The sequence below is a fragment of the Pseudorca crassidens genome, chromosome 20, assembly GCF_039906515.1.
Source record: "Pseudorca crassidens isolate mPseCra1 chromosome 20, mPseCra1.hap1, whole genome shotgun sequence".
Lineage (NCBI taxonomy): Eukaryota > Metazoa > Chordata > Mammalia > Artiodactyla > Delphinidae > Pseudorca > Pseudorca crassidens.
The window spans coordinates 35,821,433-35,848,899 of NC_090315.1; the positions used below are offsets into that span (position 1 = coordinate 35,821,433).

The 27,467-nt window shown below is 49.8% G+C and overlaps 1 protein-coding gene and 1 long non-coding RNA gene across 5 annotated transcripts in view; one reads left to right on the forward strand and one right to left on the reverse strand.

Moving 5' to 3' along the window:
• The first annotated feature begins 136 nt into the window (after positions 1-136).
• On the forward strand, positions 137-20,704 carry USB1 (U6 snRNA biogenesis phosphodiesterase 1). Of its 4 annotated transcripts, none has more exons than XM_067719460.1 (7): positions 137-514; positions 1,743-1,909; positions 3,673-3,856; positions 14,468-14,521; positions 16,805-16,910; positions 18,463-18,546; positions 19,600-20,704. In XM_067719460.1, exons 2-7 carry the CDS (start codon positions 1,798-1,800, stop codon positions 19,702-19,704), a joined length of 645 nt encoding a protein of 214 aa, XP_067575561.1. In that variant the 5' UTR covers positions 137-514; positions 1,743-1,797; the 3' UTR covers positions 19,705-20,704. The 4 variants fall into 4 exon arrangements, with proteins under 4 accessions (XP_067575561.1, XP_067575559.1, XP_067575560.1 ...); XM_067719456.1 differs by lacking the exon at positions 137-514 and adding an exon at positions 688-881; XM_067719458.1 differs by lacking the exons at positions 137-514; positions 18,463-18,546; positions 19,600-20,704 and adding exons at positions 687-881; positions 17,689-17,965.
• Positions 3,233-27,467, reverse strand: part of LOC137214990 (uncharacterized) — a 44,794-nt gene continuing 20,559 nt past the window's right edge. Inside the window, exons 4-7 of the long non-coding RNA XR_010939118.1 lie at positions 17,971-24,342; positions 14,816-15,197; positions 13,810-14,104; positions 3,233-4,721 (exon numbers count right to left, since the gene is read on the reverse strand). This is a non-coding gene — a long non-coding RNA (uncharacterized lncRNA). The remainder of the gene's footprint in view (positions 4,722-13,809; positions 14,105-14,815; positions 15,198-17,970; positions 24,343-27,467) is intronic.

Below are 27,467 nucleotides of genomic sequence, written 5' to 3' on the forward strand. Positions count from 1 at the left end.
GCCGGGGGGAGGAGCGGCAGCCTGGGTGGCGGCGGCAGCGGGAGTAGCGGGCGGCGTGGAGCGAGGCCGCCCCCTGCCGGGGACCCCGCGGCCGGGCCGGGTCGGACAGCCGCGAGCGCCGGGCCGGCTCTCCAGTCGCTCGGCCGGCACGCCTCAGCTGACCCAGGGAGGGCGCTCTGTTTCTGACCACCCTACTCGGCCATAAGGGTGGGAGCTCCCAGGACCCAGTCCCCGGTCCGACCCCTGAACCTGAGAGGAGGGGCCTCCTAGACTCTGAACTTCTGGAACTGACCCGCCTCTGACTGTTCAGCTCGCTCTTAGGGGATGGGACCCCGGAGCTCGTACTTTGGGCCTGCTTGAGGAAGAGGCCCCGGGACCTCTGACCCCGCCCGGACGGCGAGGGCAAGGGTGAGGGCACTAGACTCCGATGGGTCTAATGCGCTGACCTCTGACCCAGGGACCATCTGCTGCTGGGAGGTCCCGAGCTGCTGCAGACCGAGCAGCGGACAGAGAGGTCAGAGCCGAGAGCGATCTGTTTAATGGGCACACTGAGGATGGCGGTTCCGGGAGGGTCCAGGTAGTGGTCAAGGCGCGGCGAGCCAGCAAGCGTAGTCTAGGTGGGTAGCCTCTTGGCTCGAGTCCTGCCGGGCCCCGCCCCAGACCCCGCCCAGAGGCGGTGCTAATCCGGGCCCCGCCCCCTGGAGAGCACTTCCGGCGCAGAGGAATTCCGGGTGTGGTTCGACTGCTGGCGGGCCGGCTGTGCCCTAGCGAAGGGGGTCCCCCATGAGTGCGGCGCCCCTGGTGGGCTACAGCAGCAGCGGCTCCGAGGATGAGGCTGAGGCCGGGGCCCGGGTCCGGCCGGGGACTAGAGGCTGCAGTCGGTGAGGAGCGAGGAAGACTTTCTGGGGAGGGTGCGGGTTGGCACCCGGACCGGACCCGAGCTTTGGGGTGGTTGGGGAGGGTGCCGGGCTGCTCGCAAGGGAAGGAAAAGGGGCACCGGGGGAAAGGAGGATCCGGAGGACAGCCTTGGACAAAGCCCCGGAGTGCCCCCACCCGACTGGGCCAAGATTAGGAGGCAGGAAACGTGGGCTCGGGTCCAGCCTCCGCCGCTGGCCCACTCGTCTCCCGGCGCGCACCGCTGTACCACCCTAGGTCTGCTTCCTCATTTGGAGAGTGTTTTCCTTTATCCAGTATATATTCATTGAGCACCCTCTCTGCGCCAGGCTCGGGACTGGGGACTCAGCAGTGAGCAAAACCATCCAAGTCTCCTACTTTGTGGAGCTTCAGTTCTTAATTGCCAAGCCTGGTGCATCCTGAGTGCTTTTCAAGCAGTGTCCCGGTTCATCTCACAATAGCCCTATCAGGTTGCAGTGCACTGTACAGATGAGGAAACTGAGGCCCACAGTGACTTGCCCAAGTCCACGGAGCTAGGAAGTGTCATTCCAGCTGAGGCCTGTCCAGTTAGGGCATGTGACCTCTGAACCACATATTGCCACTTGCCCCGTTGTTAACCATGGGGACCACGTTCCCTGCTAAAGTCTGCCTCCGCGAGCCGTTGGGAGACCCCAAAGAGACAGTGTTGGGGAAAGAGCTTTGTGGTTATCTAGAAGCTGCTTACAGCTCCTGGTGAGAAATAGACACGCAGACTCACCTGGTACAAGGTGTTACAACTTTCATTGTGTGTACAGAGGTAGAGAATGCTAAGAGGCTAAATGTGCTTGATTTCTTCTTTTCTCTTGCAGGGGCCAGAGCCCCCTTCCCAGCCAGAAGTTGCCAGTACCCGACAGTGTGCTGGACATGTTCCCAGGCACCGAGGAGAGGCCTGAGGATGATAGCACAAAACATGGGGGCCGGGTGCGCACCTTTCCCCATGAGCGGGGCAACTGGGCCACCCACGTCTATGTACCATGTGAGTAACGCATGACAGGCACGTGGCTGACACTGACAGGTGCCCCTTATGGGAGGAAGCTGGCCCCAACAAGGAGGAAGAAGCCAGAAACCTCTGACACTGGTGGTGGGAAAGAGATTAACTCAACAGAGAGAGAACAAGTTTCAAAAACTAGGGAATTTTTCTGTTAACTTGGTTTCAGGTTTTCTGGCCTTTGTTTTTACAGTGGGATGTAGTTGATTATCAATGTTGTGATAGTTTCAGGTGTACAGCAAAGTGATTCAGTTGTACATATACATTTATCTATTCTTTTTCAAATTCTTTTCCCATTTAGGTTGTTACATAATATTGAGCAGAGTTCCCTGTGCTGTACAGTTCAGTTTTGAATTCGTTGCCTGAAATATTTTTTTACTAACCCTGTGTATACTGTTCTCCCTGCTCATGAGGATGTGACCAAGGGAGGGTCTAGGGCAGAGTGTCAAGGCCATCCCAGACTGCAGCTGTAGCTGGTACTTTATTTCAAAGAGGGCTGTCGGTGTGCTGGCCTCCAGTCCCCCCCCACCCTAGCCCTAATGAGTGAGTGGCAGGCAGAAAATGCCCAGGGTTCAGAGTCTGACCTCACTCCAGTACCCACTGCTCTGTGTGCCCTTTAGTAAGTTGCTGACTTCTCAGAGCCTCAGTCTCCTCTAAAATGGGGATAGTAGTAATACCTATCCTCTAGGACTTTTGTGAAGATTAAATCAGATAATCTATGTCAAGTTCTTAGCATGATACACGGAGAATGTGGTGGCTCTTATTACATTGTGTTAGATCAGGTAAACTCTTGGAACCTCCATTTCCCCATCCACAGAATGAGAATGATTCTCTCTACTGCATACTCTACAGGGCACTTGAGCAAATCCAGTAAGTTATTAGTTGTGAGCAGACTATTAACCATGCAGCTCTAGTCACATGTTTGGTTAAAAAAAGTGAATAATCTGTGAAAATACAGTGGTGGTCCTTGTTGCATTCTTTGTCTTTATGAACAATCAGGAGATTCTAAATGTCTGATTAAAAAAATGAACTGTTTCTGATTATGGGTTACTGTGGAGCTGTAATTATGGGCTTGATTTATGTAATGAGAGGAAGGCTGTCCAACATGTAGTGTTGTATGGAGAAAGCCAATGGAAGAACTGGTATGCCCTCATCTTTTTTAACAAATAAGATATATACGTTAGTACATGCACTGAGAAAAGGCTGGGGAAATAGGCATCACATTTGACAGCCTTTATCTCTAGGGTAGTATCTTGAAAGTGGGCTGTATGTGCCTGGGGACGGGATCAAGATGATCCATTAGAGAGAAAAGTATTAAAACCTTTTAATGTGTTTCTCTTTATCTCATCTTTTAAAATTTCTGTTGTTCCAAGTGTGCATTTTATAACACACACAATTTTGCAGTGTAGCACATGTTTGTAATTTAGAAATAAATACACATTTATTGTGGGTATGTGGGCAAGCTTGGTTGACTAAGGGCCTGTGCAATCACAGTAGTTTGGAGACCACTGCTGTACGTGGTAGGATATCAGGGGCCCCTACTTTCTCTGTCACATATTTCTTTTCTCACTTGAATTCTTTTCAAAGAGCATGTATGTGTTACTTCTGTAGCCATAAATGCATATTAAAGTATTATTCGAAATACATAGACATAGGCTACTCTCAAAAGCCTTTCTCCGCCTTCTGGGCTTCATCCAGCCATGCCGCCCTGGCTAAGAGAATGGCCCACCCTCTCCACTCCTCCCCTCCAGATGAAGCCAGGGAGGAGTTCCTGGACCTGCTTGACGTGCTGCTGCCCCACGCACAGACATACGTCCCCCGGCTGGTAAGGATGGAGGCCTTCCACCTCAGCCTGTCCCAGAGCGTGGTTCTGCGCCATCACTGGATCCTCCCCTTCGTGCAGGCTCTGAAAGACCGCGTGGCCTCCTTCCAGAGGTGAGTGCCCAGTGCTTCCCTCTGCCCCTCATCTCCCTCCCCTTCAAGGCTCCTCTTCCTGTCCTGAGCTCTTGTGGGGATGGACCTGTGGGATGCACTACCCCTTCAAGCAGGCAAACCTAAAGGTTAGCACACCAAACATCTCCCAGAGCCGCCTGCTGCGCGCTTCATCCCATGTGCCCTTGGGCGTGCCACGTAAGCTCTGGAAGCCTCCGAGCCTTACCTGTGTGCGGGTCAGGGGAGTGGTGGTGGCTCCCTCAGAGGGGGACTTGTGAGAGTGAATGAGATCACGCATACCCTCAACGTGGCACTTGGCGAACGATCAGAGCTCACCCCCACTCTGGTTTTATCTGCCAGCCTAGGCTTCTTTTCCCTTGACTATTTCATACCTCTTCTTTCCACTAGAAATGCCCCTCCTTCGAGACTTGGCCAGATCAAAGCACTGCTCCTTCACTGAGGCTGTCCCAATTGGTATCTCCTCCAGAATTCTTCAGGCCCAGGGACCCTGCTGTCCTGTGCTTGTCTACACCCCAGTGCTCGTTCCACTCATCCTCATATCCATATTCAGTCATCCCCATGTCCCATCTCCCGCTTGGAGCCCAAGTTCCTGCAGGCCAGGAATGCGGCTGCTCTCTGAATTACCCCACAGCTTTTGTCCAGGTGCTTTGCTCACTATAGGCATCAAATGGGTGTTTGTTGAATGACTGAGCAGGAGAGAGAGAGCCCAGAAATCCTCCTCTGGATCCTCTGAATGTTGGTTCCAGTAGGAGCCTAAGAAGCCATCCAGGTGGTGGTTTTCTACTCCTGGTCTTATCTGCAGAGTCCTTTCTTCTGATGAGGTGTTACACAGATCCCTGATGTGTAGCTGGGTAAGAGAGATAAAAACAGAAGTCTTTTAGCCAAAGCCCCACCCTCGCAGTTCAGGAGGCCCGAGGCCCAGGAATTCCATAGAACTACTCTGCCCCATTGGAGGACTGCCCATTTTGTGTAGCCCCTACTCGGGGCCAGAGGAGGAAGGGATTTGCTCCAATTCAGTCAGTTAGCCAGCGACTCAGGACTAAAACTCATCTCTCTCCCTAATCCAGCCCCCATCCCTCTTTTTATGGAGTCATGTATGTTAGTCAGGACCCTCTTGATCGCCGGTGCCAGAAATCCAACCAAAAGTGGCTTAAACAGGGGGAATTTATAGGCTGGTGTAACTAAAATGTTTAGAGGTAGCACTGGCTTCATACGTGGGACCGGGAGATGTCAGATGGCAGCAAGTCCTTTCCCCTTCTACATGAGAATGCTTCAGTTATCCTGCTTCTAGCTGTGTCCCTGGATAAAGGTAGAATGCCAGATGTGTTCTTGGGCCACGTCACTTATGGTAAAAATGACTTATGAGCACGTCATGTCTGGGCTGGGAAGACTGTGAGTGAACTAAGCCCCTCCTGGGAAACCATGGCTTGGGCCTCCCTGCATGCGGTGGTTCCCTACCTAGGCAGGTCCCTTGCTGGGCCTCTGGAAACTTTGCGCAAGGGCTATTACAAGAGGTATTGCTCCCCAGGGTGGCTGGGGTGGGTGGATATAGCTTGTTCTCTTGCTCATTTAGGGAACAGCCCCTGGACCACTGGGTTGGCCCTCCCTGGTGCTGCCCTGCTGGTGCAGTGTTTCCTAGCCTGTATCCTGAAGGAAGCTGGGCCGGGTGGCCTCTTCAGGTTTGACTGGTTGAGCCTAAGATGACCAAGAGTGGGTAGTGCACCTTTGATTCTATGGCTGTGACTGAGGGAATGCTATGCTCTGATTGTCCAGGCCTGTCAAGTACACACCCCTGGGTGGGGGCAGGTTGACCACTCTACCAGCACAAAATGGGAGAGCAGTCCTCCTATATAAGATCACCAGGAGAAAGGGTGTTGGTTGATGTATTAGTCAGGGTTCTCCAGAGAAACAGAATCAATAAGATGTATACAGATACACATAAGAGGAGATTTGTTATAGGTATTGGCTTATGTGGTTATGGAGGCCAAGAAGTCCACTGTCTGCCATCTGCAAGGAGAGAACCAGGAAAGCGGGTGGTGTAATTCAGTTTGATTCCAAAGTCCTAAAAATCAGGGGGCTGATGGTGTTAAGTCCTGGTGTGAGCCTGAAAGCCTGAGTACCAGCACGCCAGTGTCAGAGGGCAGGAGAAGATGGACGTCTCAGCTCAAGCAGAGAGGGGGAGTTTGTCCTTCCTCTGCCTTTTTGTTCTATTCAGACCCTCAACAGATTGGATGATGCCCACCCACCCACATTGCGGAGGGCCGTTTGCTTTACTCAGTTCACCAATTCAAATGCTAGTCTTTCCAGAAACACTCTCACAGACAAACCCAAACATAATGTTTCACCAGCTATCTGGGCATCCCTTAGCCCAGTCAAGAGGACACATAAAATTAACCATCTCAAGTCCACCCCTTATCAACTTGACACATATGCATCTTCTTAAACCATACTTAATCTCTAAATTAAGACCACAACAAGGTCATAATTCTGCCTAACATGATACAACGTCCAGTGTACATCTGAAAATGCATTAATCCCTTCCCCAGAAGAGGAGGTAATCTTGGGCGATACTTTTTACTCTTCTAAAAGCCCATAACTTGAATACTATGATGTAAAATTAACAATACTTGAATACTAGTATAAAGTCACTACATATTATGGTACATGGTAAGGGAATAAGAGAAGAAAACAGATATCTGCTCAACATATGTACAGGCAAACCTTGTTTTATCATGCTTCACATATACTGCATTTTTTACAAACTGAAGGTTTGTGACAACTCTGCATTGAGCAAATCTGTCAGTGCCATTTTTCCAACAACAGTTGCTCACTTTGTGTCTGTCACACTTTGGTAATTCTTGCAATATTTCAAGCTTTTTCATTATTGTTACATTTGTTGTAGTGATCTGTGATCAGTGATCGTTGATGTTACTATTGTAATTGTTTTGGGGCGCCGGGAGCCACACCCATATAAGAGGGCAAACTTAATTGATAAATATGTTTGTTCTGACTGCTCCACCAACCTACCATTCCCCCACATCTCTCTCCCTCCCCTTGGGCCTCCCTATTCCCTGAGATACAACAATGTTGAAATTAATAACCCTACAGCGGCCACTAAGTATTCAGGTGAAAGAAAGAGTCACACATCTCTCACTTTAAATCAAAAGCCAAAAATGATTAAGCCTAGTGAGGAAAGGCATGTCAAAAGCAGAGGTAGGCTGAAAGCTGCTAGGTCTCTTGTCCCAGTTAGCCAGGTTGTGAATGCAAAGGAAAAGTTCTCGAACAAAATTGAAAGTGCTACTCCAGTAAACACAAGAATGATAAGAAAGCGTTTCGCTGGTTTGGGGGAAGTTTTAGTGGTCTGGATAGATGATCAAACCAGCCACAACATTCCCTTAGGGCAAAGCCTAATTCAGAGCAAGGCCCTAACCCTCTTCAATTCTCTGAAGGCTGAGAGAAGTGAGGAAGCTACAGAAGAAGAGTTTGGAGCTAGCAGAGGTTGGTTCATGAGGTTTAAGGAAAGAAGCCATTTCTATAACATAAAAGTGTGAGGTGAAGCAGCAAGTGCTGATGTAGAAGCTGCAGCAACTTATCCAGAAGATCTAGCTGAGATAATTCATGAAGGTGGCTACACTAAACAATTGATTTTCAATATATGAAACAGCCTTCTATTGGAAGAAGATGCCATCTAGGACTTTCATAGCCAGAGAGGAGTCAGTGTCTGGCTTCACAGCTTCAAAGGACAGGCTTACTCTCTCGTTAGGGGCTGATACAGCTGGTGACTTTAAATTGAAGCCAATGCTCACTAGCTATTTCAAAAATCCTAGGGCCCTTAAGAATTATGTTAGGTCTACTCTGTTTGTGCTCTGTAAATGGAACAACAAAGCCTGGATGACAGCACATCTGTTGACAGCATGGTTTACTGACTATTTTAAGCCCACTGTTGAGACATACTGCTTAGAAAAAAAAAGATTCTTTTTAAAATATTACTGCTTATTGACAATGTACCTGGTAACCCAAGAGCTCTGATGGAGATGTACAATGAGATCAATGTTGTTTTCATGCTGCTAACACAACATCAGTTCTGCAGCCCATGGATCAAGGAGTAATTTCAACTTTCAAGTCTTATTACTTACAAGTCTTATTATTTAAGAAATACATTTCATCAGGTTGTAGCTGCCATAGATAGTGATTCCTCTGATGGATCTGGGCAGTCATTTGAAAACCTTCTGGAAAGGATTCACCATTCTAGATGCCATTAAGAACAATTGTGATTCATGGGAAGAGGTCAAAATATCAACATACACAGGAGTTTGGAAGAAGTTGATTCCAACCCTCATGGATGACTTTGAAGGTCTCAGGACTTCACTGGAGGAAGTAATTGCAGATGTGATGGAAACAGCAAGAGAGCTAGAATTAGAAGTGAAGACTCAAGATGTGACTGAACTGCTGCCATCTTGTGATAGAACTTTAACAGATGAGTTGCTTCTTATGGATGAGCAAAAGAGTGACTTCTTGAGATGCAGTCTACTCCTGGTAAAGATGTTGTGAAGATTGTTGAAATGACAACAAAAGATTTAGAATATTCCGTAAACTTAGTTGATAAAGCAGTGGCAGGGTTTGAGAGGATTGACTCCAATTTTGAAAGAAGTTCTGTGGGTAAAATGCTATCAAACAGCATTGCATTGCATGCTACAGAGAAATTATTCATAAAAGGAAGAATTGATCGATGTGGCAAACTTCATCGTTTGCCTTATTGTCGTCTCATTTTAAGGAATTGCCATCGCCACCCAGTCTTCAGCAACCACCACCTTGACCAGTCAGCAGCCACCTACATCGAGGCCGGATCCTCCACCGGCAAAGAGATGATGACTCACTGAAGGCTCAAATGATGGTTAGCATTTTTTAGCGATAAAGTATTTTAAAAATAAGGTATGTACATTGTTTCTTTAGACATAATGGCTTTGTTTAATAGACTACAGTGTAGTATAAACGTAACTTTTATATGCACTGGGAAGCCAGAAAATTGTGTGACTCACTTTACTGTGGGGCTCTGGATCCAAATCTGCAGTGTCCCTGAGGTGTCCTGTGTATATATACTCGCAGACGTATTCATAACAAAGTAAGGAGGAAATACTCATGACGATTATAGCCCTCATTTTTGTAACTGGTCACACGGTCGTAGCTGATATTTACAACTACCTTCCACTACCTAGCTCTCTGTTCCCTTTGCCTTCAGCAAGCACCTCAGATGGTTGTGGTTCTTTACCTGGGGTAGTGACCCAAATCTTCATTCCCGAAGGTTCTGGGCCATTACTAATCCTGCCTGGATTAGGTTGTTGTAGTTTTCCTTGGCCTGAAATCAGTAGGCTTGGTAATACTAAAAGATGCCCTAACAGATCTGTATTCCAGATATCCTCTTCCATATCTCCATTGTGGAGTAGTAGTCCAGTTTCCCCTCGGTAGTCAGGATCAATGACCCCAGCCAACACTGTAACTCTTTTGTCTGTTGATTCAAAGGTACAGGAGCCCAGAGTGGCAAGTCTCAACTTCCAGTTCAGTGGAAGCACTACATCTCCTGGTGGAAGCATTCCTCCCTCGGAACTAAGACCTCTGGGCTAGCAGAGCATGAACTTGTGGGAACAGGAAGCAAACGTTTTGCTAATGCATCACTAGGGCAATGGTGAGTGGTACCACTCCCATTTCTACCCCTTGATTCCTGGCCCCGTGAATCCTGGCTACAAGAGAAACAGCACCATATGTGGCTGCTGATTCAGAGCAGATACAGATACTGTGGGTTCTGTTCCAGAATAAAATAGAGTGAATGACACGAAGTTTTTGGTTTCCCAATGCACATAAAAGTTATGTCTATAAAGTGTGCGATAGCATTATGTTTAAAAAAAAGAGGTACATACCTTATTTCAAAACTACTTTATCCTTCATCTCAAAGGGGATATCTCGATATGCCCCACACCATTGGACCTCTAGACATTTCACTGAGGTAGAAGGCCCTGAATTTTAGTTGGATTTATTTCCCACCCTCTGACACACAAATGTCTTAGCAATAAGTCCAGAGTAGTTGCCACTTCCTGCTCATTAGGTCCAGTCAACATAATGTCATCAATGTACTGGAGCAGTGTGATATCTAGTGGAAGGGAAAGGTGAGCAAACCTTCTATAGTAAATTAGGACATAGGGCTGGAGGGTGCTATAGCCCTGAGGTAGGACAGTGAAGGTGCATTGCTGGCCTGAAAGTAAACTGCTTCTGGTCCTTATGGACAGGGATGGAGGGAAATGTATTTGCCAAATCAACAGCTGCAAACCAGGAACCAGGGGATGTGTTAATTTGCTCAAGTAATGAAACCACATCTGGAAGAGTCACCACCTCCAATCATCAGTTTATGATCATCCACTGTCATCTTCCACGATCCATCTGTCTTCTGCCCAGACAGAACGGGGGTTGAATGGAGATGTGGGAGTCGCCACCCCTGCATCTCTCAAGTCCTTGATGGTGGCGCTGATCTCTGCAGTCCCTCCAGGGATGCGGTATTGCTTTTCATTTCCCATTTTCCTAGGTAGAGGCAGCCCTAATAGCTTGCACTTGGCCTTTCCCACTGTAATAGCCCTCACTCCACAGGTGAGAGAATCAGTGTGGGGATTCTGCCTGTTGCTGAGTATGTCTATTCCAATTATACATTCTGGAACTGCAGAAATAACCACAGGATGGGTTTGGGGACCCGCTGGGCCCACTGTGAGATGGACCTGAGCTACAACTCCACTGATCACCTGACCTCCATTAACCCCTACTCCGAGTGATGAGCCACAGTGACATTTTGGGTCTCCAGGAGTTCGTGTCATTTCAGAGCCAATGTCCAGTAGTTCCCCAAAGGCTGGTTATTTCCTTTTCCCCAGTGCGCAGTTACCCTGGTAAAATGGCATAGGTCCCTTTGGGGAAGGCTGGGAGAAAGATTAACAGTATAAATTTGTAGTAATGTACCGGGGTCCTTCCTCAAGGGGACCCGACTTCCCCTTCATTCAAGCGGCTCTGGGTCTGTGAACTGGCTCCATTCTGGGAATTGAGGGGCCATGACTCTGCCTTTATGATTCAAGTTAGACTTTGGCTCACCTGGCCTAGAACTTTCCTGCTTATACAGATGAAGGAAGAATTTAGTAGGCTTCCTATCTATGTCACTTCTAGAAACAGTCAACACCCTGTGTCTGCACAAGTCAGACTTCTGATTGCTGCTTCGACTCTGCTGTCCTTTACGGTAACTACGCCCACCTTGCGGGCCAGGTATTTCCAGTTCACTCACTGTGGGCCACCTTTTGGTCCGTGTTTCAGCCACCTAACCAAACAGACCCCTTTCCAACTCCCGGAGCTGCAGCATTACATGCCGAATCTCCGCTTAGCAAGCCCATATCCGTAAATTCAGCCTGATCCCACTTTTGATCCTTCTGTCGTTGCCCCACACCTTTTTTTTTTTTTTTAATATTCACTTATTTTTATTTTTGGCCGTGTCGGGTCTTAGTCGCAGCATGCAGGATCTTTCATTGTGGTGCACGGGCTTCTCTCTAGTTGTGGCACACAGGTTCCAGAGCATGTGGGCTCTGTAGTTGCGGCACACAGGCTCTCTAGTTGTGGCGTTCAGGTTCAGTAGCCCTGCGGCATGTGGGATCCTAATTTCCTGACCAGGGATTGAACCCGCGTCCCCTGCACTGGAAGGCGGATTCTTAACCACTGGACCACCAGGGAAGTCCCACCCCACACCTTTAATATCCATTCCCACACACGTCCCCTGGATTTCTGCTTGTATATGTTAGGAAACTCAAATAGTTCTGGAGTGTAGCACATCTCCTCGTGGGCCACACATGGTACCTCACCTTTAGGGGGTCTGCTGGGACTTGAGTCTAGTTATAGGTCTAGAAGCAAAGAGGGGTGTTGGAGGTGGGTCCTGAGGGGACTCAGCATTTTCTTGGCATCTGCCTCAGGGGAGGCCATTACCATTTCCTCAGGCAATGCAGGGTTAATCCCCTCAAAGGTGGAAAGGTCCATAACACTAGGTGGGGGAGGACACTTCCACTGCGTCGGAGAAGACTCATCAGAATTTAAGGGCTCGGGCATCCCTGGTGGTGCAGTGGTTAAGAATCCGCCTGCAAATGCAGGGGACACGGGTTCGAGCCCTGGCCCGGGAATATCCCACATGCCGTGGAGCAACTAAGCCTGTGTGCCACAACTACTGAGCCTGTGCTCTAGAGCCCGCGAGCCACAACTACTGAAGCCTGTGCACCTAGAGCCCATGCTCTGCAACAGGAGAGGCCACCGCAATGAGAAGCCCACGCACCGCAAGGAAAAGTAGCCCCCACTCACCGCAACTAGAGAAAGCCTGCACGCAGCAACGAAGACCCAATGCAGCCAAAAGTAAAATAAAGTAAAAAAAAAAAGAATTTAAGGGCTCAATATGTCGAGCTTCATCAGAGTTTCCCACAAGTCCCCATACTTTCCCAATCAGTGCCCTCACTGTAACTGTAAAATCCTGCTTGTTCGAGGAGTTCAACTTGTGTTATAATTCAGCAAATGGCAGGGTAAGGTTCCAGATTTGATTTTCAGCCATTTCAGCCCTGCAGCTACAGGGAATCAAGGTCTCCTTTAGGGCACACCGAGAAGCTCTTAGGTCCTTTATGCTTGAGTTGGGAATTCAATACCCTGAGCTCATCTTTTCATTTCACCACTTTGTCCAGCAACATTAGGAGCAGCCAACCAACATCATTATATTCCTTAGTTTTCCAAAAATGTTCGCAAGTAGCATATAGGGTCACTCAGCTCCTTGCTTCTAATAAATGGCTGATGAGTGGTATCAAGGAAGACATTTTCACATCTCCAGAAACAGTCCGTGCAGCCTATCAGTGCTCTCTTTACTACTGGAGATAACAGTCATTAGCATCTTTGAATCGAATCAGATTAGAGAGCGAATTCCAGAAACCCCAGAACCAATTCAGAAAACTCATCCTTAAAATTCTGTTCCTGTAGAACCATTCTCAGTGCCAACACCTGTATTAGGGTTCCCCAGAAAAACAGAACCAACAGGATAGAGAGAGTAAATAGAGATAGGAGGAAGTGCACTGTAGGAATTGGTTCACGCAGTTATGAAGGTCAGGTCCCAAATCTGCCAACAGCAAGCTGGGGGACCAGGAAAGCCAGTGGTGTCATTCAGCATGAGTCCAAAGGCCTGAGCACCGGGGAGGGGTGGGGGGACCGGTGGCGTAATGACTGATATGAGCCTGAAAGCCTAAGAACCAAGGACCCCAACGTCCAAGGGCAGGGGAAGCTGGATGTCCCAGTTCCAGCAGAGAGAGCGTGCATTTGCCCTTCCTCTGCCTTTCTGTTCTATTCTGAAAAGTAGGATGATGCCCACCCACACCGGAGAGGGCAATTTGCTCCACTCAGTTCACCAATTCAAATGCTAATCTTTCTGGAAACACCCTCACAGACACCCCAGAAATAATGTTTTACCAGCTATCTGGGCAACCCTTAGTCCAGTCAATGCATAAAATTACCCTTTATAGTTGGGTGCAAACGCCCCGTGTCCACCCCAGGACATCTGGCAGGTACTCTACACTTAACCGAGCTCCTGCTGCTTCTATCACCCCTTACATTTTCCCCAGAAGGGATGCACTAGGAGGCTGAAGGCTGACAGGAAAGCCAAAAGTTAACTGACTTCGTGCCCTCGGACAAGTTGTGAGCTTCTAACCGGCAAGCTGGGTGGTTGTGTTCCCTCAGATGAGGGTGAGAGCTTGGCCTGGAGCCTGTAAAATTAGTGTTTCCTGTAATGGGATTTGCCAAGTTGGTCCAGGAAGGGCAGGAAGCCAGTTTGTTCCCTTAGATCACCTGGTGTCCCAGAGAACACAGGCGGAACCAGCCAGGGTCAGAGCACTTACCTGGCAGAATTTGATGGTCCCCGTGTAACTGATCTGAGAGGTGGGTGACGGTATTTCTGCGGCAATCTCACACCAACAGAGACCCCTCACTAAAGCATCAGGTGAGAGCAAGGGCTCCGGAATCAGGCAGATTGAAGCTCAAATTGTGACTCACCAAGCTTCAGTTTCTGTGTCTGTAAAATGGGTGTCATTGTAGCACCTGCCTCGCAGAGTTGTATGAGGATCCCCAAGCTCAGCCCAGGCGCACGGAAATGTTCTTGTTGCTTAGACTGGATCAGAATTGGTTTTTGTTAACCTGCAAAGAAAAAAACTGGCTCTTAAGTGATCTATTATCACCGGCCTAATGACTTTCTCCATTCCCATCAGTAAAGCTGGGGTAGTCGCAAATCGCTTATTGGAATCAGCTGCTCTTAATAAAGTAAAATTTTTGCTGGCATCTGAGTCAAGCTATGTGTTACCTGGACTGGGTGATTATTTAAGGTCTTGCCCAGCTCTAATATTTTAGGGTTCAGTTTACCACCTGTATAATAGGGTGACAATACTAAATGTGAAATGAGTTAACTGAATTTTCAAAGTGATGTTTTTTAATATACACTATTTTCTCTGATTTTTTTCCTTATTATTCTTCCTGAAATGTGGTCCTTCTTCTAAATTTCAGATTCTGCTTTACTGCCGACCGGGTAAAGATTTACACCAATCAAGAGAAGACCAGGTGGGTCTCCCCACTCTGCCCCCAGTTGTTTCCAGAAGAGGATTCTTTGGAGTAAAGACTTGAGGAGGCCTTGTCTCTCTCAATTTTTTGTTTGTTTGTGTTTTAACCGGCCCTATGACTACAAGGGCAACTGTTCCCAAATCTGAACCTTTCATTAAGAAAAATAACTCAGGGAGCATGGGAGGAGGAACAGAGGGAGAGAACAACATCTTGGTTTAGTGGGAAAAGTCTGAGACTCAAAGAAAACCTGGGTGCCTGACCAGCTCTGCCTGCAATTTAACGTTGAGCTCATACCTTCAACCTCTGTGACCTGCCATTTCCAAGCTGTCACATCATCCATCACATCCTGTCCCATTTCCAAGCATCCATCATTGGGCAGTTGTGAAGCTCAGATGAACGAAACAAGTTTTATAAAAGCATTCAAGGATGAGATGAACATAAGAAGAAACTGTTGTTATCAAGGCTTCAAAGCAAGCCTCCCTGTCAGATCCACTCACTGGATCTGAGCTGCCTTCTGCTCGCAGCACCTCTAAGAAGAGTACTCATTCGCTCATTCATTCATTCATTCTATGCTGCACAAACTTGTTAAACACCTCCCGGTGCCAGGCACTTGCTGTACACTACAGATCAGCAGTGAAAAGGTCGGCATAGTCTCTGCTCTGTGGGATCTCACATTCTGCAGGGGAGACAGACAATAAACCAGGAAATGAGATCGTTAATAACTATCGTGTGAAACGATAGTCTGGAGCAAGTGGCCGAGGAGGGCGCTAGCAAGGTGGCATTTGATGGCGACATGAGGACAAGAAGGAATCAGCCTTGGGAAGAGCTACCCCAGGAGCCTCCAAGCAGAGGACACAGCCAAGGAGGTGACTGAGGAGGAAAGAGCCTGGCATGTTGGAGGAGGCCAGTGAAGCAGAACTTGGGGAGCACGTGGGAGAGTGTGAGGAGATGAGTCAGGCAGGGTTAACTCCCGCAGGGCCTTCAAGGTCAAGGTCAGGAGTTTGGATTTTCAGTGTCACAGAAGCCATCGGAGGGATCTAAGCAGAGACGTGATCCGATTTACGTTTGTAAACGTCAGTCCGGCCCTATCTTGTCTGTGTCTGTGGCTCCTGAGTGGAGAAAAGATCTAAAAGAGCAAGGTTGGATGCAGGGAGAGCAGACAGGTGAGGCGCCAGTGGTGGCCTGGCTTAGGGCGATGGCAGTGGAAGAGCCAAGAAGCAGACACATTCCCGATATACTGGAGGTAGAATCAACTGGAGTTACCAGTGGGTTGGGTCTGTGCACAGTAAGGGGAAGAATCAAAGTAGATTCCTGGGTTTGGGGTTTGAACAGCTAGGTAAATATAGACAAATGGCCCCGTTGTCTGTGATGGGAAACACCTGTGGGAGGAAGATGAGAAGTTCTGCTTTGTACCTGGTGGATTTTGCCGCCTGTGAGACCCCCGGGTGGAAGAGTCGCACACACAAGTGGGTATACAGGAGAGGTGCCAGCCGGAGATAGAAATGTGGGAGCCATCGGGCTGTGTGATACTGAAAGCAGGGCTGGGTGAGATCAGCCTGCGGGGGAGGGCAGGCGTCGCCAGCTCTGCAGCCCCTGACCATTTAGAGGCTGGAAAGGAGAGAGCGGCAGAGGAGACTGGACAGGAGGCCAGAGGTGGGGTCACACCAGGACTGTGTGGTGGGTGGTCTCTTGGAAGCCAAGAGAAAAAAGGGCTTCAGGGAGGGAGGAGTCAAGTATCTGAGTTCAGGAACACAGGTGGTTGGCAGCTTTGACGGGAGCGGTTCCTGGCCGAGTGGACTGAAGATGGGCGGGGAGGCGTGAGAGACTGCCGAGGGAGACAAATCGTCAGAACGCGCGTTTTACCGGGCAGGGGATGGGGGCTGGCTGAGGGTGTGGGTTCAAGGGAGGGGTTTTAGAGATTAGAGGGTGCTTACGGGAGGGAGAGGGAAGTGCCAGAGAGGGAAGCCCTGGAGAAAGAGTCCGACATGGGAGCTAGGCCGGCAAGCCTGGGCGCCACAGCCTGGGGGTCCGTAGCCTTGGCAGCAGCAGATGAAGACGGCCCTGCTAGGGCTCTTAGACCCTGGGGAAGGAGGGGGGATGTGCGATTAGAGCCAGGGAAGGATGGAGAGCCAGCTCGGAGAGCAGGGAAACGAACTGAACTCACGGCCCAGACCTCCCTCCCTCCCGGCTTTCCTCTGTCGCATCCTCTGCCCCCTCGAGGATGGTTTCTGTTCTCAGGCTGCGTCTCATGCCCGTGTGGTCTCCACCTCTGTCTCCCCCCAGGACCTTTGTTGGACTCGAGGTCACCTCGGGACACACCCAATTCCTGGACCTGGTTTCAGAGGTGGACAGGGTCATGGAGGAGTTTGACCTCACCACTTTCTACCAGGTAATCAGCAGCGTCTTTTTCTCTCCACTGACCCATCTCTAATAGGAATAAAATCAGTCTTAAAGAAACCCTTGTTAGAGGCAAACTGAAGAGCCCTCTAGAACTTGCCTGTGGGAAGTGTCCATTCGGCCAGCCCTCAGAGGACACACAACCCTGGAGAGTTGAGGGTCTGAGGTGTAGTCGGATGCAGCCCAGCGGAGGTCCAACATTTCTTACAAATCTTCTGTTCTCTCTTCAATATGCATGAGATTTATGTCTTCTACTCTATAATGTATCCGTGTTTATTTTTATATTTTTTAGGAAGTAGTTTTCCCCAATACTTTTTAGTCACGTTGACACTCCAGGTAGAGTTGCAGCTTCGCATACCTTCCTGTGCCTTCCTGTGCCTTGCCCCGTGCCCTCTAGGGGAACTTGAACTCCAAGTCGAATATCAAGGCTTTAAAGGGCCAGTGGTTTTGCTTGATATATTCTTTTAAAATCATGCTGAGAGATATAAGTATGAATTTGAGTGGAGATAATTTATAGTTTTATAATTTTAGACATTTTGGTTTTTGTTCATCTTAAAAAGTATGTCATCTCTTGAAATATTTTTGATCAGAAAACATTAAATCTGGGACGTGTGTTCTCTTCCACATTCCAGAGGTAATGACTCTCTATGATATGTAAAGGAGAGCCTCAGAACAGGACTGTCTTAGCTCAGGCGGCCATAACCAGATACCATAGACTGGATGACTTATACAATAGAAATTTACTTTCTCGGGCTTCCCTGGTGGCACAGTGGTTAAGAACCCACCTGCCAATGCAGGGGACACGGGTTCAAGCCCTGGTCCGGGAAGATCCCACATGCCGCAGAGCAACAGAGCCCGAGCGCCACAGCCATTGAAGCCCGCGTGCTTAGAGCCTGGGCTCCGCAACAAGAGAAGCCACCGCGATGAGAAGCCCGCGCACTGCAACGAAGGGTAGCCCCCACTTGCTGCAACTAGAGAAAGCCCGCGCACAGCAACAAAGACCCAATGCAACCAAAACTAACTAAATAAATGATTTAAAAAAAGAAATTTACTTTCTCACAGTTCTGGAGGCTAGACGTCCAAAACCAAGGTGCCATCACGGTCAGTTTCTGTTGAGGCCTCTCTTCCTGGCTTGTAGATGGCCGTCTTCTCACTGTGTCCTCACATGATGGAAAGAGAGAGGAAGCAGCTCTCTGCCGTCTCTTATATGGGCACTAATCCCATCATGAGGGCCCCACCTTTAGGACCTCATCTAAACCTAATTACCTCCCAAAGGCCCCTTCTCCAAATACCATCACAGTGGGGGTTAAGGCTTCAATATATGAATTTGGGGGACACAATTCAGTCCATAGCAGGGACCAATCCAGGGCTATTTTATCTGTCTGTGGAGGGTGCTTGGGATCAACACTGAGGATCTAGTCTCCCATGAATCAGGTCAGGGATGCAGCAGGGATACCGTGACAACTCTGTCACAGAGCTGCTTTGATGTCTGCGCCTGCCACGACCTCCAGGTGACCGCCTGTCTCCCCGCCGTTCCTCTGCAGGACCCCTCATTCCACATCAGTCTGGCCTGGTGCGTGGGTGATGCACGTCTCCAGCTGGAAGGGCAGTGCCTGCGGGAACTACAGGTGAATTCCCAGGGCAGGAGCATGGAAGGTGCTGAACCCCAGAAGCTGGGGGATGGAGGGGAGCTGACAGGCGCTGAGGATTAGGCATGCAAACCTGAATCCTGGCATAGGAAGTAACTGGCATAGCCAGAGACCCCAACACCTTACCCTGCGCCTCACAGTGCAGTCCCAGACCACCTGGGAACTTATTAGCAACACTCACTGAAGCCCCAATCCAGATCTAAGAAATCAGAATTTAACAAGATCGCTAGGGATTTGTGTGCACGTTAAAATTTGAGAAGCCCTGCCCTAGAACACTAATCTGAGAGGATGCTGCGGGCCTCCCCTGAAGTCCTAGACCCTCACCCAGAGGTCAAAGGCTCGGGTGCTCCCAGGGGCCTGGCAGGTGCTGGAAATGAGTGAAACGCACCAGGTCTAAAGAACGTCCACCCTCACAGCTTTTCTCGTATTGTGATAAGTAGGGGATATCTTTCACTTTCCCGTCAGTGCCCTCAGAGAAGCCGGTACTCACCCCTGGTGCAGGCAGCTGCCATGCAGGAATGTGGACCTCGTGTTGCAAGCACTTCTGTTTTTCAAGAGAAGCCAGAAATCTTAATTTTTGTGGGTAATCCCTCTATTTTCAAATGCTGGCAACCAATATGTATTTTTTAAGAAAACATTTTGCGAGCCAGACAACACATGTGCAGACGGGACACAGCCCGTGGGCCATCATCAAGTAGCCACATCTGCTCTTGGTCTAATCATTCTGGAGGCAGCAAGGAGCTCCGGTCTCAGGCTCCAGTAGACCCAGGTCCCAAGCCTGGTTTTATTGGATTCTGTGGTCCAGGGCTCTGAGCATCCATTTCCTTACCCGCAAAGTTGGGATGATAGGACTGACCTCACAAGACTGCAGAGCTGATTAGACAAGGTAACCTGGAGAGCCTGGCGCCTGCGTGGCCCTCAGCCTCCCCCGAGCAGGCCTAACCTCTGAAGGATTTCAGTAGGCTGGCTTTGTTTGCAGTGCCCTCGGGGTCCCTGATTCCCCTTAACGTGATGGTCCTCTCCTGGTTTAAGGAAATCGTGGGTGAGTTTGAAGACTCCGAGACGTTGCTGCGTGCGCACGCCGAGCAGATCCGCTGCAAGTCTGGGAACAAATTCTTCTCGATGCCTCTGAAGTGAGCACCAGAGGCCCTCGTTGTCCTGGGCCCCGCCCTCTACAGCCAGGCAGAGATGGAGGAACCCACTCAGACTGATGGGGACGCTGCCAGTCCCACCACTGGGAGGCCCGGCCAAATGTGCAGCCGCTTCTGGTCCTCCCCGGGAGCTGGTTCTCTTTTGGCCCTTTTGGGGTTGCAGGTTGGGTGCTGCTGCGTTGCGATCATCCCCAGAAATCACCAGTAGAGGGCAGCCAGGGCTTCCTAGTTCTAGGTCTGTGGTGGTTATGCCTAAAACAAGACACAACAAAAGATGGGGGGTCACCTGGTGAGCCCACCCAGACTCAGCCTGAATCCCCACTGTAGTCCCTCCAACAAATGGCCCCTTCCCCACAGCTCCGTGGGCTGTCTGCATTTTGATGCCATTGGCCCCAGATGAGGAGTTTTGTAAGCCATCATGCTGGCTCATCTCTGCTCAAGCCTGACATAGCATGCTTCCACCGGCCTGTCATCCTCCCTCCTTGACACGGTGTCGCTTTTATTTATTTGTTTGTAGTCTCACCCCCTCCTATGCCAGCAGAGGCCATTTCAGGGCCAAGGCCCAGGGTGCTAATTTGTGGTTTAGCATCAGTTTTCTCCATTCCTTCCTCCCACTCACCCCCAGCCAGGTGCCTGGGGAGACTTGAGCAGATGTTTCATCTTGGCCTGACTGGTGGCTTTAAGCCAGGCCTCCAACGCTCTGTGACCTCTGGCTTCCCATCAGCTTCCCAAAGAAGCAGAGAGGAGCCTTCACCAGGCAGAGTTCTCTTTCTCCTGCCTCCAGCTGCCTGCTGTGGCCTGCGGGCAACCCCAGGGGCTGCAGAGGAAAGGCCAGGGGCTGCACAGGGGTTTTTGTTTTTCTTCGAGCCCTCTCGGGGAGCAAAGTACCAGTTGCCATCTGATTTCTAGTGATGGAGGAAGAGACACTTTGATGTTTTAGTTTAAAATTAGGTTCAGCAAATAAAAATTGCAATTTTTATTCTGGATTTTGTTTTGGACCACTTCTTTTCAACTAGGTGCAAAGATGACTTTCCTCTGCCCCCATCTTCCCCAGCCTGCTTCACAGTTTGGCGGTGCTCTCGGGAGTCTCTGTTACGACGTCTAAGGTGGCTGGGAGAGGCCTTAGCGATGCCTCAGTACAGGGTGCCTCAGTACAGGGTGGGGTCACCTGGCCTGCCAGGCCTGCTGGCCAGAGGGTCGCACACACCGCACCTAGACCAGGGCGTAAGCACAGACATTTAGAGGCGATCCTGCTATAACACTTCTGAGTCCTTTCTAGGACCCTCTCAGCTGTTCCTCCCAAGAACCCATGAAAAGTAAACTGGGTTGGAATGATTATTCTGCTTTTCCAGAAAAGCAGGTTCCATGACTTGCCTGGGGTCACATGAGAAGTCAGGTAAGGCCCTAACCTCAATGTTGCCCTTTGCAGCCTGCCAGGCCTGCTCTCCCTACTCCACCTCGAGCCCCCAAGGGAAAGATGTGGGGAGAGGGGGCCTGTGGCTCTGGCCCCCACTGTGCCTCCCATCTGCGCTTCCTGAGGCCAGCTCCCCATCGCCATGCTGAGAGACCCAGGAGATCACACTCTGTGCCCTTCCTCCCCAAGCCCTCTGCATTGAGCTGCTGATTCAACTAGGACTGGCCAGTCAGTTCTTCTGGCTTTTGCGGTCACGCGGGCTGGAGAGGGAGAAGCCGGCCATCCTTCCTGGCAAATCTGTGCAGCCAGCACTTACTGGCACCTGCTCTGTGCCAGTCCCTGACCTGGGCAGTTGGGTGAATCAGACTCCTCCGGCCCTCTGGATACTCGCAGTGATGCGGGGGGATGGTGGTAGCAGACAGGGTGCAGAGAAGAATCCCCATCCCCAACCTTCGCACATCTCAGACTGGGAGATACAAGCAAAGCCACCGAAATTCCTACAGGTTCCAACCTCAGGATGGAGGCAAGCCTCCAACAAGGCGGGTTCTGTGGGCACAGACCCCCTGATCTTCCTCATCAGGGACATGGAGCCTGCATCTCAGGCACTCGCTCTTCCTGGGAGGGGCCCCCATGTCATGTAGCATCACCATTAACAAACCCAGGAGGACAGACTGGCCGGCCAGGCCCCTGGGGGAAGATGTGGCACGGATGGAATTAGAGTACAGCGACTTTGATAAATGGGCCAAGATCAATAACCGGCTCTTCAAGAGAGGATGGAAGGTGGTGATAGAGGAAGGAAGCAGGAGATCCACCAAGCGGGGAGGGCAGCAGGCGGCAGGGCTTGGCGGGCACCCAGACACTGAGAGTGCAGCTGGAGAGGGTGCGTTCACGGGCGCCGCGCTGACAGTGCAAGAGCAGCTGGGGCTCTTCCATAAGAGGAGATGTGCTCCGGAGACAGGAGGCAAGACCAGAGCAGGCTGGGGTCCACCCCTCGGCAGGCTGGCTCGGAATAAAGACACGCTCTCGAGGGGGATCTTATCACACCAGGGAGGGTGCAAAATCAACACATCTGGCCTCGGTGTCCTCAGATGTTCCCCGCAGGGCAGAGAAATCATCATCTCTTGGCCTGTTTGGCCCTTTTCCACCTGGCACTCTCCCTTCTCTCCACACGCCTCTCCAGACCACCCCAGCTTTGTTTCCAAGGAAGCGGGAAATTACCTCGGCTTGTTTGTTTATTCCCTGTCTTGGTACCAGAAGCCCAGGGGGCCCGCAGGGGGCGCCAGGGGTGGGGGTGGGGTCTCTGGGCCTGGCTCCAGCCCACAGTGCCTTTCCTTTCCTGAGCGAGGGATCTCAGTCTCTACCTGAGCCAGAATCTCCTTTAACAGATGAGGAGGCTAACGCAAAGAAGGGAGATAACTTGCTCAAGGTTGCCCAGTAAGTAAATTCGTGCTGGGCAGGAACCCCTGGCCTGGCTTCGGATCCAGAGCTGTTTGTATAACCTCTCACACCACAGCAGGGTCTCAGAATGAAACTGTGCTGTGAAATGAGGTGTCTGGGCTTTAATTCAAAAGACTCCAGGAAAAAAAGCGGGGAGGTTAGGGGCTAGATGAAAAGATAGAGGTGAGATGGGGGTGGTGGTTTAAAGCTGGGTGACTGAGGCTACATTCAGTTAGAGATACATATATCTAACTGAATCACTCTCCCCCTATTGCAATAGTCTTTCTGAATAAAATGTCTCTTTACTACTTTAACCTCTGTCCAGCTCTAGTTCTCTTGAACAGTTTTTGGTGCCATGATTCAGATCTGGATCAGAACCACCACTGAATCCTCAGATGCGACAGCCAGGCCTCACAGGGCACACCTACCTACACGTTTTGTCTCCGGTCTGCTTGCTGGTTTGGGGATCCAGTGGTGAGGCCGACTCCAAAACCCAGTGCTCTGGATAAATGTCCATTGACGCGGAATGAGGACAGATCTTGATTCTTAGGACTCAGAGTATACTCTAGAAACTGGGTTAGAGCCCTAGACAAGCCAAAGCCAGGCTAGAGTCCTGGGTTTCTCTGTAACAAGCTAGGTCAGAGTCCTAGGCTTTTCTGTTGGTACGAGGCTGGTCCCTGTAAGGGACAGGCTGGGTTAGAATCCCATGTTTTTCTGTTCGTACGTGTAAAGGCACTATTAGTCAAGAACATGGGGGCTTCTTAATCACCGGGAACTCTCCTCAGACTCCTGCTGGCCACATGCTTCTACGGCCCTAGTACTGTCTGCTTTTGTTGGCAAAACTTGACCACAAACTCTCTTAAGCTAACACAGCCCCTCTGGGGCTCCTGGGATCTGCTCAAATTAGTCCACCCAAGGGGAAGCCCTAGGGCAAAAGGGAACTAAAATTTCTGATGCACAGTGGTCCACTTTCTTCACTCGGTATGAAGAGGCCGAAAACAGCTAAATGATTCAAACCTCATTCAAACTATTGAAGTTCTTAAATAATGTCTTCAGAAAATGTTTTCTGGGACTTCCCTGGCGGCGTGGTGGTTAAGACTCTGCGCTCCCAATGCAGGGGGCCCAGGTTCGATCCCTGGTAGGGGAACTAGATCCCACATGCATGCCGCAACTAAGAGTTTACATGCCACAACTAAGGAGCCCTCCTGCCTGCCACAACTAAGGAGCCTGCAAGCCACAACTAAAGAAGCCCGCCTGCCGCAACTAAGACCCAGCGCAACCAAATAAATAAATATTTAAAAAGAAAATGTTTTCTGACCCAGGAAACCTAGACACCTTCATAGTGCCCCGGAGTTCCCCTCCCAGCTCTCCATGATATCTGTCCCTCTCTCCCAGAACGTCCTTCACCAGCGGCACCCCAGCCCCTCAACTCCCTGAAACCGTAAGCTTCTCCAGATCCCCACCTCTTGTAGATGAAGCTCAGGGTGTGGTTGTTACCCATTCTCAAGGGAGGCAAACAGAAAAGAGAACATTTAAACCTTGGTCTCTCTCAGAATTACATGCCATCATCAAGAAATTTCCTGGACTTCCCTGGTGGTCCAATGGTTAAGAATCCACCTTCCACGGGCTTCCCTGGTGGCACAGTGGTTGAGAGTCTGCCTGCCGAAGTAGGGGACACGGGTTCGTGCCCCGGTCCGGGAGGATCCCACATGCCGCGGAGCGGCTGGGCCCGTGAGCCATGGCCGCTGAGCCTGCGCATCCGGAGCCTGTGCTCTGCAACGAGAGAGGCCACAACAGTGAGAGGCCCGCGTACCACACAAAAAAAAAAAAAGAATCCACCTTCCAATGCAGGGGACGTGGGTTCGATCCCTGGTTGGGGAACTAAGAACCCACATGCCGCGGGACAATTAAGCCTATGTGCTCTAGAGCCCGCGTGTCACAACTAGAGAGCCCATGTGTGCAACTACCGAGCCCACGTGTTCTGAAGCCCGCGCACTGCAACTACTGAACCTGTAGAGAGAAGCCCACAACTAGAGAGAAGCCCGGGCGCCACCATGAAGAACCCGCGTACTTCAAGGAATGATCCTGCATGCCACAACTAAGACCCGATGCAGCCAAATTAATTAATAAGTTAATTTTAAAAAGAAAAGAATTTTCCTGAGTCCCGAATGAAAAAGGAAAGATTTCTTGAAGATTTATTCAGTCTTCAATTGAAGATTGTTCTGGGAGCATACTCTCCAGATTCCCCAATTTATGTCAACTTATCTACCTATTGGCTGGCCCTGGGGATACCTCCCTTTGGCTTGGAAAGGCCAAATGGAGCACCATCCCTGAAGACCCTCAAGGGTCTCAGATGACCCTGATTCTCATTGGAGAACGAAGGAAGTAAGAGGAAAGTTACCAGGAGCCATCCCTCGGGTCCCTCTCACCAAAACTGGCCGGCTGTGTATTCAAAATTGTAAACAGCAAAGAGATGAACTGTGGCTGACCATCACCATCAATTAGGAACAACAGGAAAGAGCATCTGGGGCTGGACCTGACCTCCCTAACAGCCTCTGCTCTGGCCACAAGCTTTGTACATGGCCTCAGACCAGAGCTTCATGACACGTTACAGAGAAATAATATTAACTGGCAAAATGCAAACATGTCTGAGCTCCAGACATTAGCCCAGCATTATGAAGATGTTATTTCCAGAAAATTGGAAAATACACAACACAAGCTTATGGCATTTCAGTTAAAAGAGCTAGAAGGACATGAAAATTTTAATCTATGGCAAGCTCCAAAATCACGGTCTCCTATGGATCAAGACCCTTGCTGAAATTGTAAGAAAAAAAGACATGGGTCTGGGAGTGACCAGACCTCGAGAGGAGGGGAAGCCTACCGCTTAAGGTAGAAGTCGATCTTTCCATGCCCCTCCACAGGATTCCCCAATAGCACTGAAGGCCAGAAGGCGTTGAGAGGCTCTGCCCCATAATCCAAGATTAATCAGACAGGAAACGTCGAGCTCCCACTTGCAGTCCACGCACAACTCCCATTTGGATCATCAAAGCCCCCAATGGGCAAGGATGTTCATTAGTCCAGATCTGAGATTTATCAAAATCGTGAAACTCAGATTTGCCCTGGTGCCCAATCCCGGCCCTATCCTGTCTGCTGTTCCTCCCAACACCCAATATTTCCCAGCCCTCAATTTGTGTTGCGCATTGTTTAGGATTCCCCTTTATAAGGAATCCAGTACTTGTTTGCCTTCTCCTGGGATAACCAGTAATATACCTGGACTGTTATGCCCCAGGGATTGACTAAGGCTCCTACTTCCTTCTCACACACCCTGAATGCCAGTTTGAGGGACTTAAATTCCCAGGAGACTCCACTTTAATCCCGTATGCAGATGACCTCCTTCTATGTTCTGACAGTTAGGACAACTCCTTTTGGACGCTGAATACCTTTTTAAGGCATTCGCAAGAAAGAGCCCTGAGGTGGCTAGAGACGAAATTCAGATATGCTCTCTGTGTGTCTGATATCTGGGTCATGATATTTCAGCTGCAGGGAAAATGATCACAGGCTGAGCCTCTGCTATTCAACATTTTCCTCTCCCTGAAAGAGAAGGGCAACGGACAGGGTTTTGGGGTCTTGTGGTATATTGTAGGCCGTGGATACCTAATTCTCTATGATTGCCTTACCCCTCTATGCTGTGACTGGGGAGGCACCCCCCAGACCCAGTAGTCCGGGACCCCCTATCCAAAGATGCTTTCAAGAACCTTAAGGGCTCTCTGCTTTCACCTCCCACCCTTGAACTTTCCAACGACGCCCTGTCTTTTTCCTTGTTTGTGCACGAATGAGAGGGTCATGCCCTCAGTGTTATCCTAGAAGCATAATGGACACCAAAGACCTCTGGGATATTATAGTTTGGCCTTTGACCCAGCAGCTAAGGCATATCCCCCTTGCCTGTGAGCCACGGCTACAACCACCAAACTTGTCCAGGCTACCTCTGACTGAGTATTAGGTCATCTGCTTAACATACATGTCCCTCATGCTGCACAGACCCTATTGCCTAATGAAAACACACAGTACTTTTCTGCATCTCGACTTACCTCTTATGAAATCTTACTACTCTTTCCCTCTCACATCACAATACGTCACTGTCAAAACCTTAACCCTGCTACCTTGCTTCCTTTACCCACTGATGGGACGTCCCATGACTGTGTCGTTAACACTAGATCATTATCCTGTCCTAGGCTAGATTTAGCAGAAAAACCCCTCCCCCAAGTTGACCTCACTCTTCATGTTGAAAGCTCCTACCTCCGGAAGGGAGATGGGGCCTTCCAGGCTGCATATGCCATCACTGATCAATATAAACCTCTAGAATATCGAGTCTTGCCACATGTCAGATCAGCCCACATAGCCAAGTTAATTGCTCTTACTTGGGCTTGCCTAAGAGCATAAGGAACGAAGGTGAACATCTATGCTGATAGCTGCTACGCCTTTGGGTTAGTGCTTGATTTTTGGTACATGATAGAAACAGAGAGGATTCATGACAGCAGCTGGTACCCCAGTCAAAAATGAGCCCCAAATAGCAGAACTTCTAGAGGCATTGTTATTGTCCCAGCAGATCATGACAGCTAAAACTGAAGGACACAGCACAAAAACTTTCAGATGAGGCCCGATAAATACGAGACATTAGCAGCGCCTTCCCCAACCACCCAAGAAATCCAAGTGGTTTCTAAGCCTTGGGACCATGCCCCCTGCATCCTGCTTCAAGGCCCTAGACCCCAATGGGATTATTCACCTTTTCTTGAAGGAGAGCACTCATTTACGATGACTCCTAAGGAAGTCTTAAAAGCGGTCCACATGACCTAAATAACAGCTTCAGACTCAGAAAGAACTGGATGGGGAAAAGCTGG

Coding starts and splice junctions, on each gene's coding strand:
- USB1 (XM_067719456.1), top strand. CDS start 784: ATGAGTGCGGCGCCCCTGGTGGGCTACAGCAGCAGCGGCTCCGAGGAT. Junction 3,857..14,467: donor CGCGTGGCCTCCTTCCAGAG/GTGAGTGCCCAG, acceptor TCTAAATTTCAG/ATTCTGCTTTACTGCCGACC. Junction 16,911..18,462: donor ACCTCACCACTTTCTACCAG/GTAATCAGCAGC, acceptor GTTCCTCTGCAG/GACCCCTCATTCCACATCAG.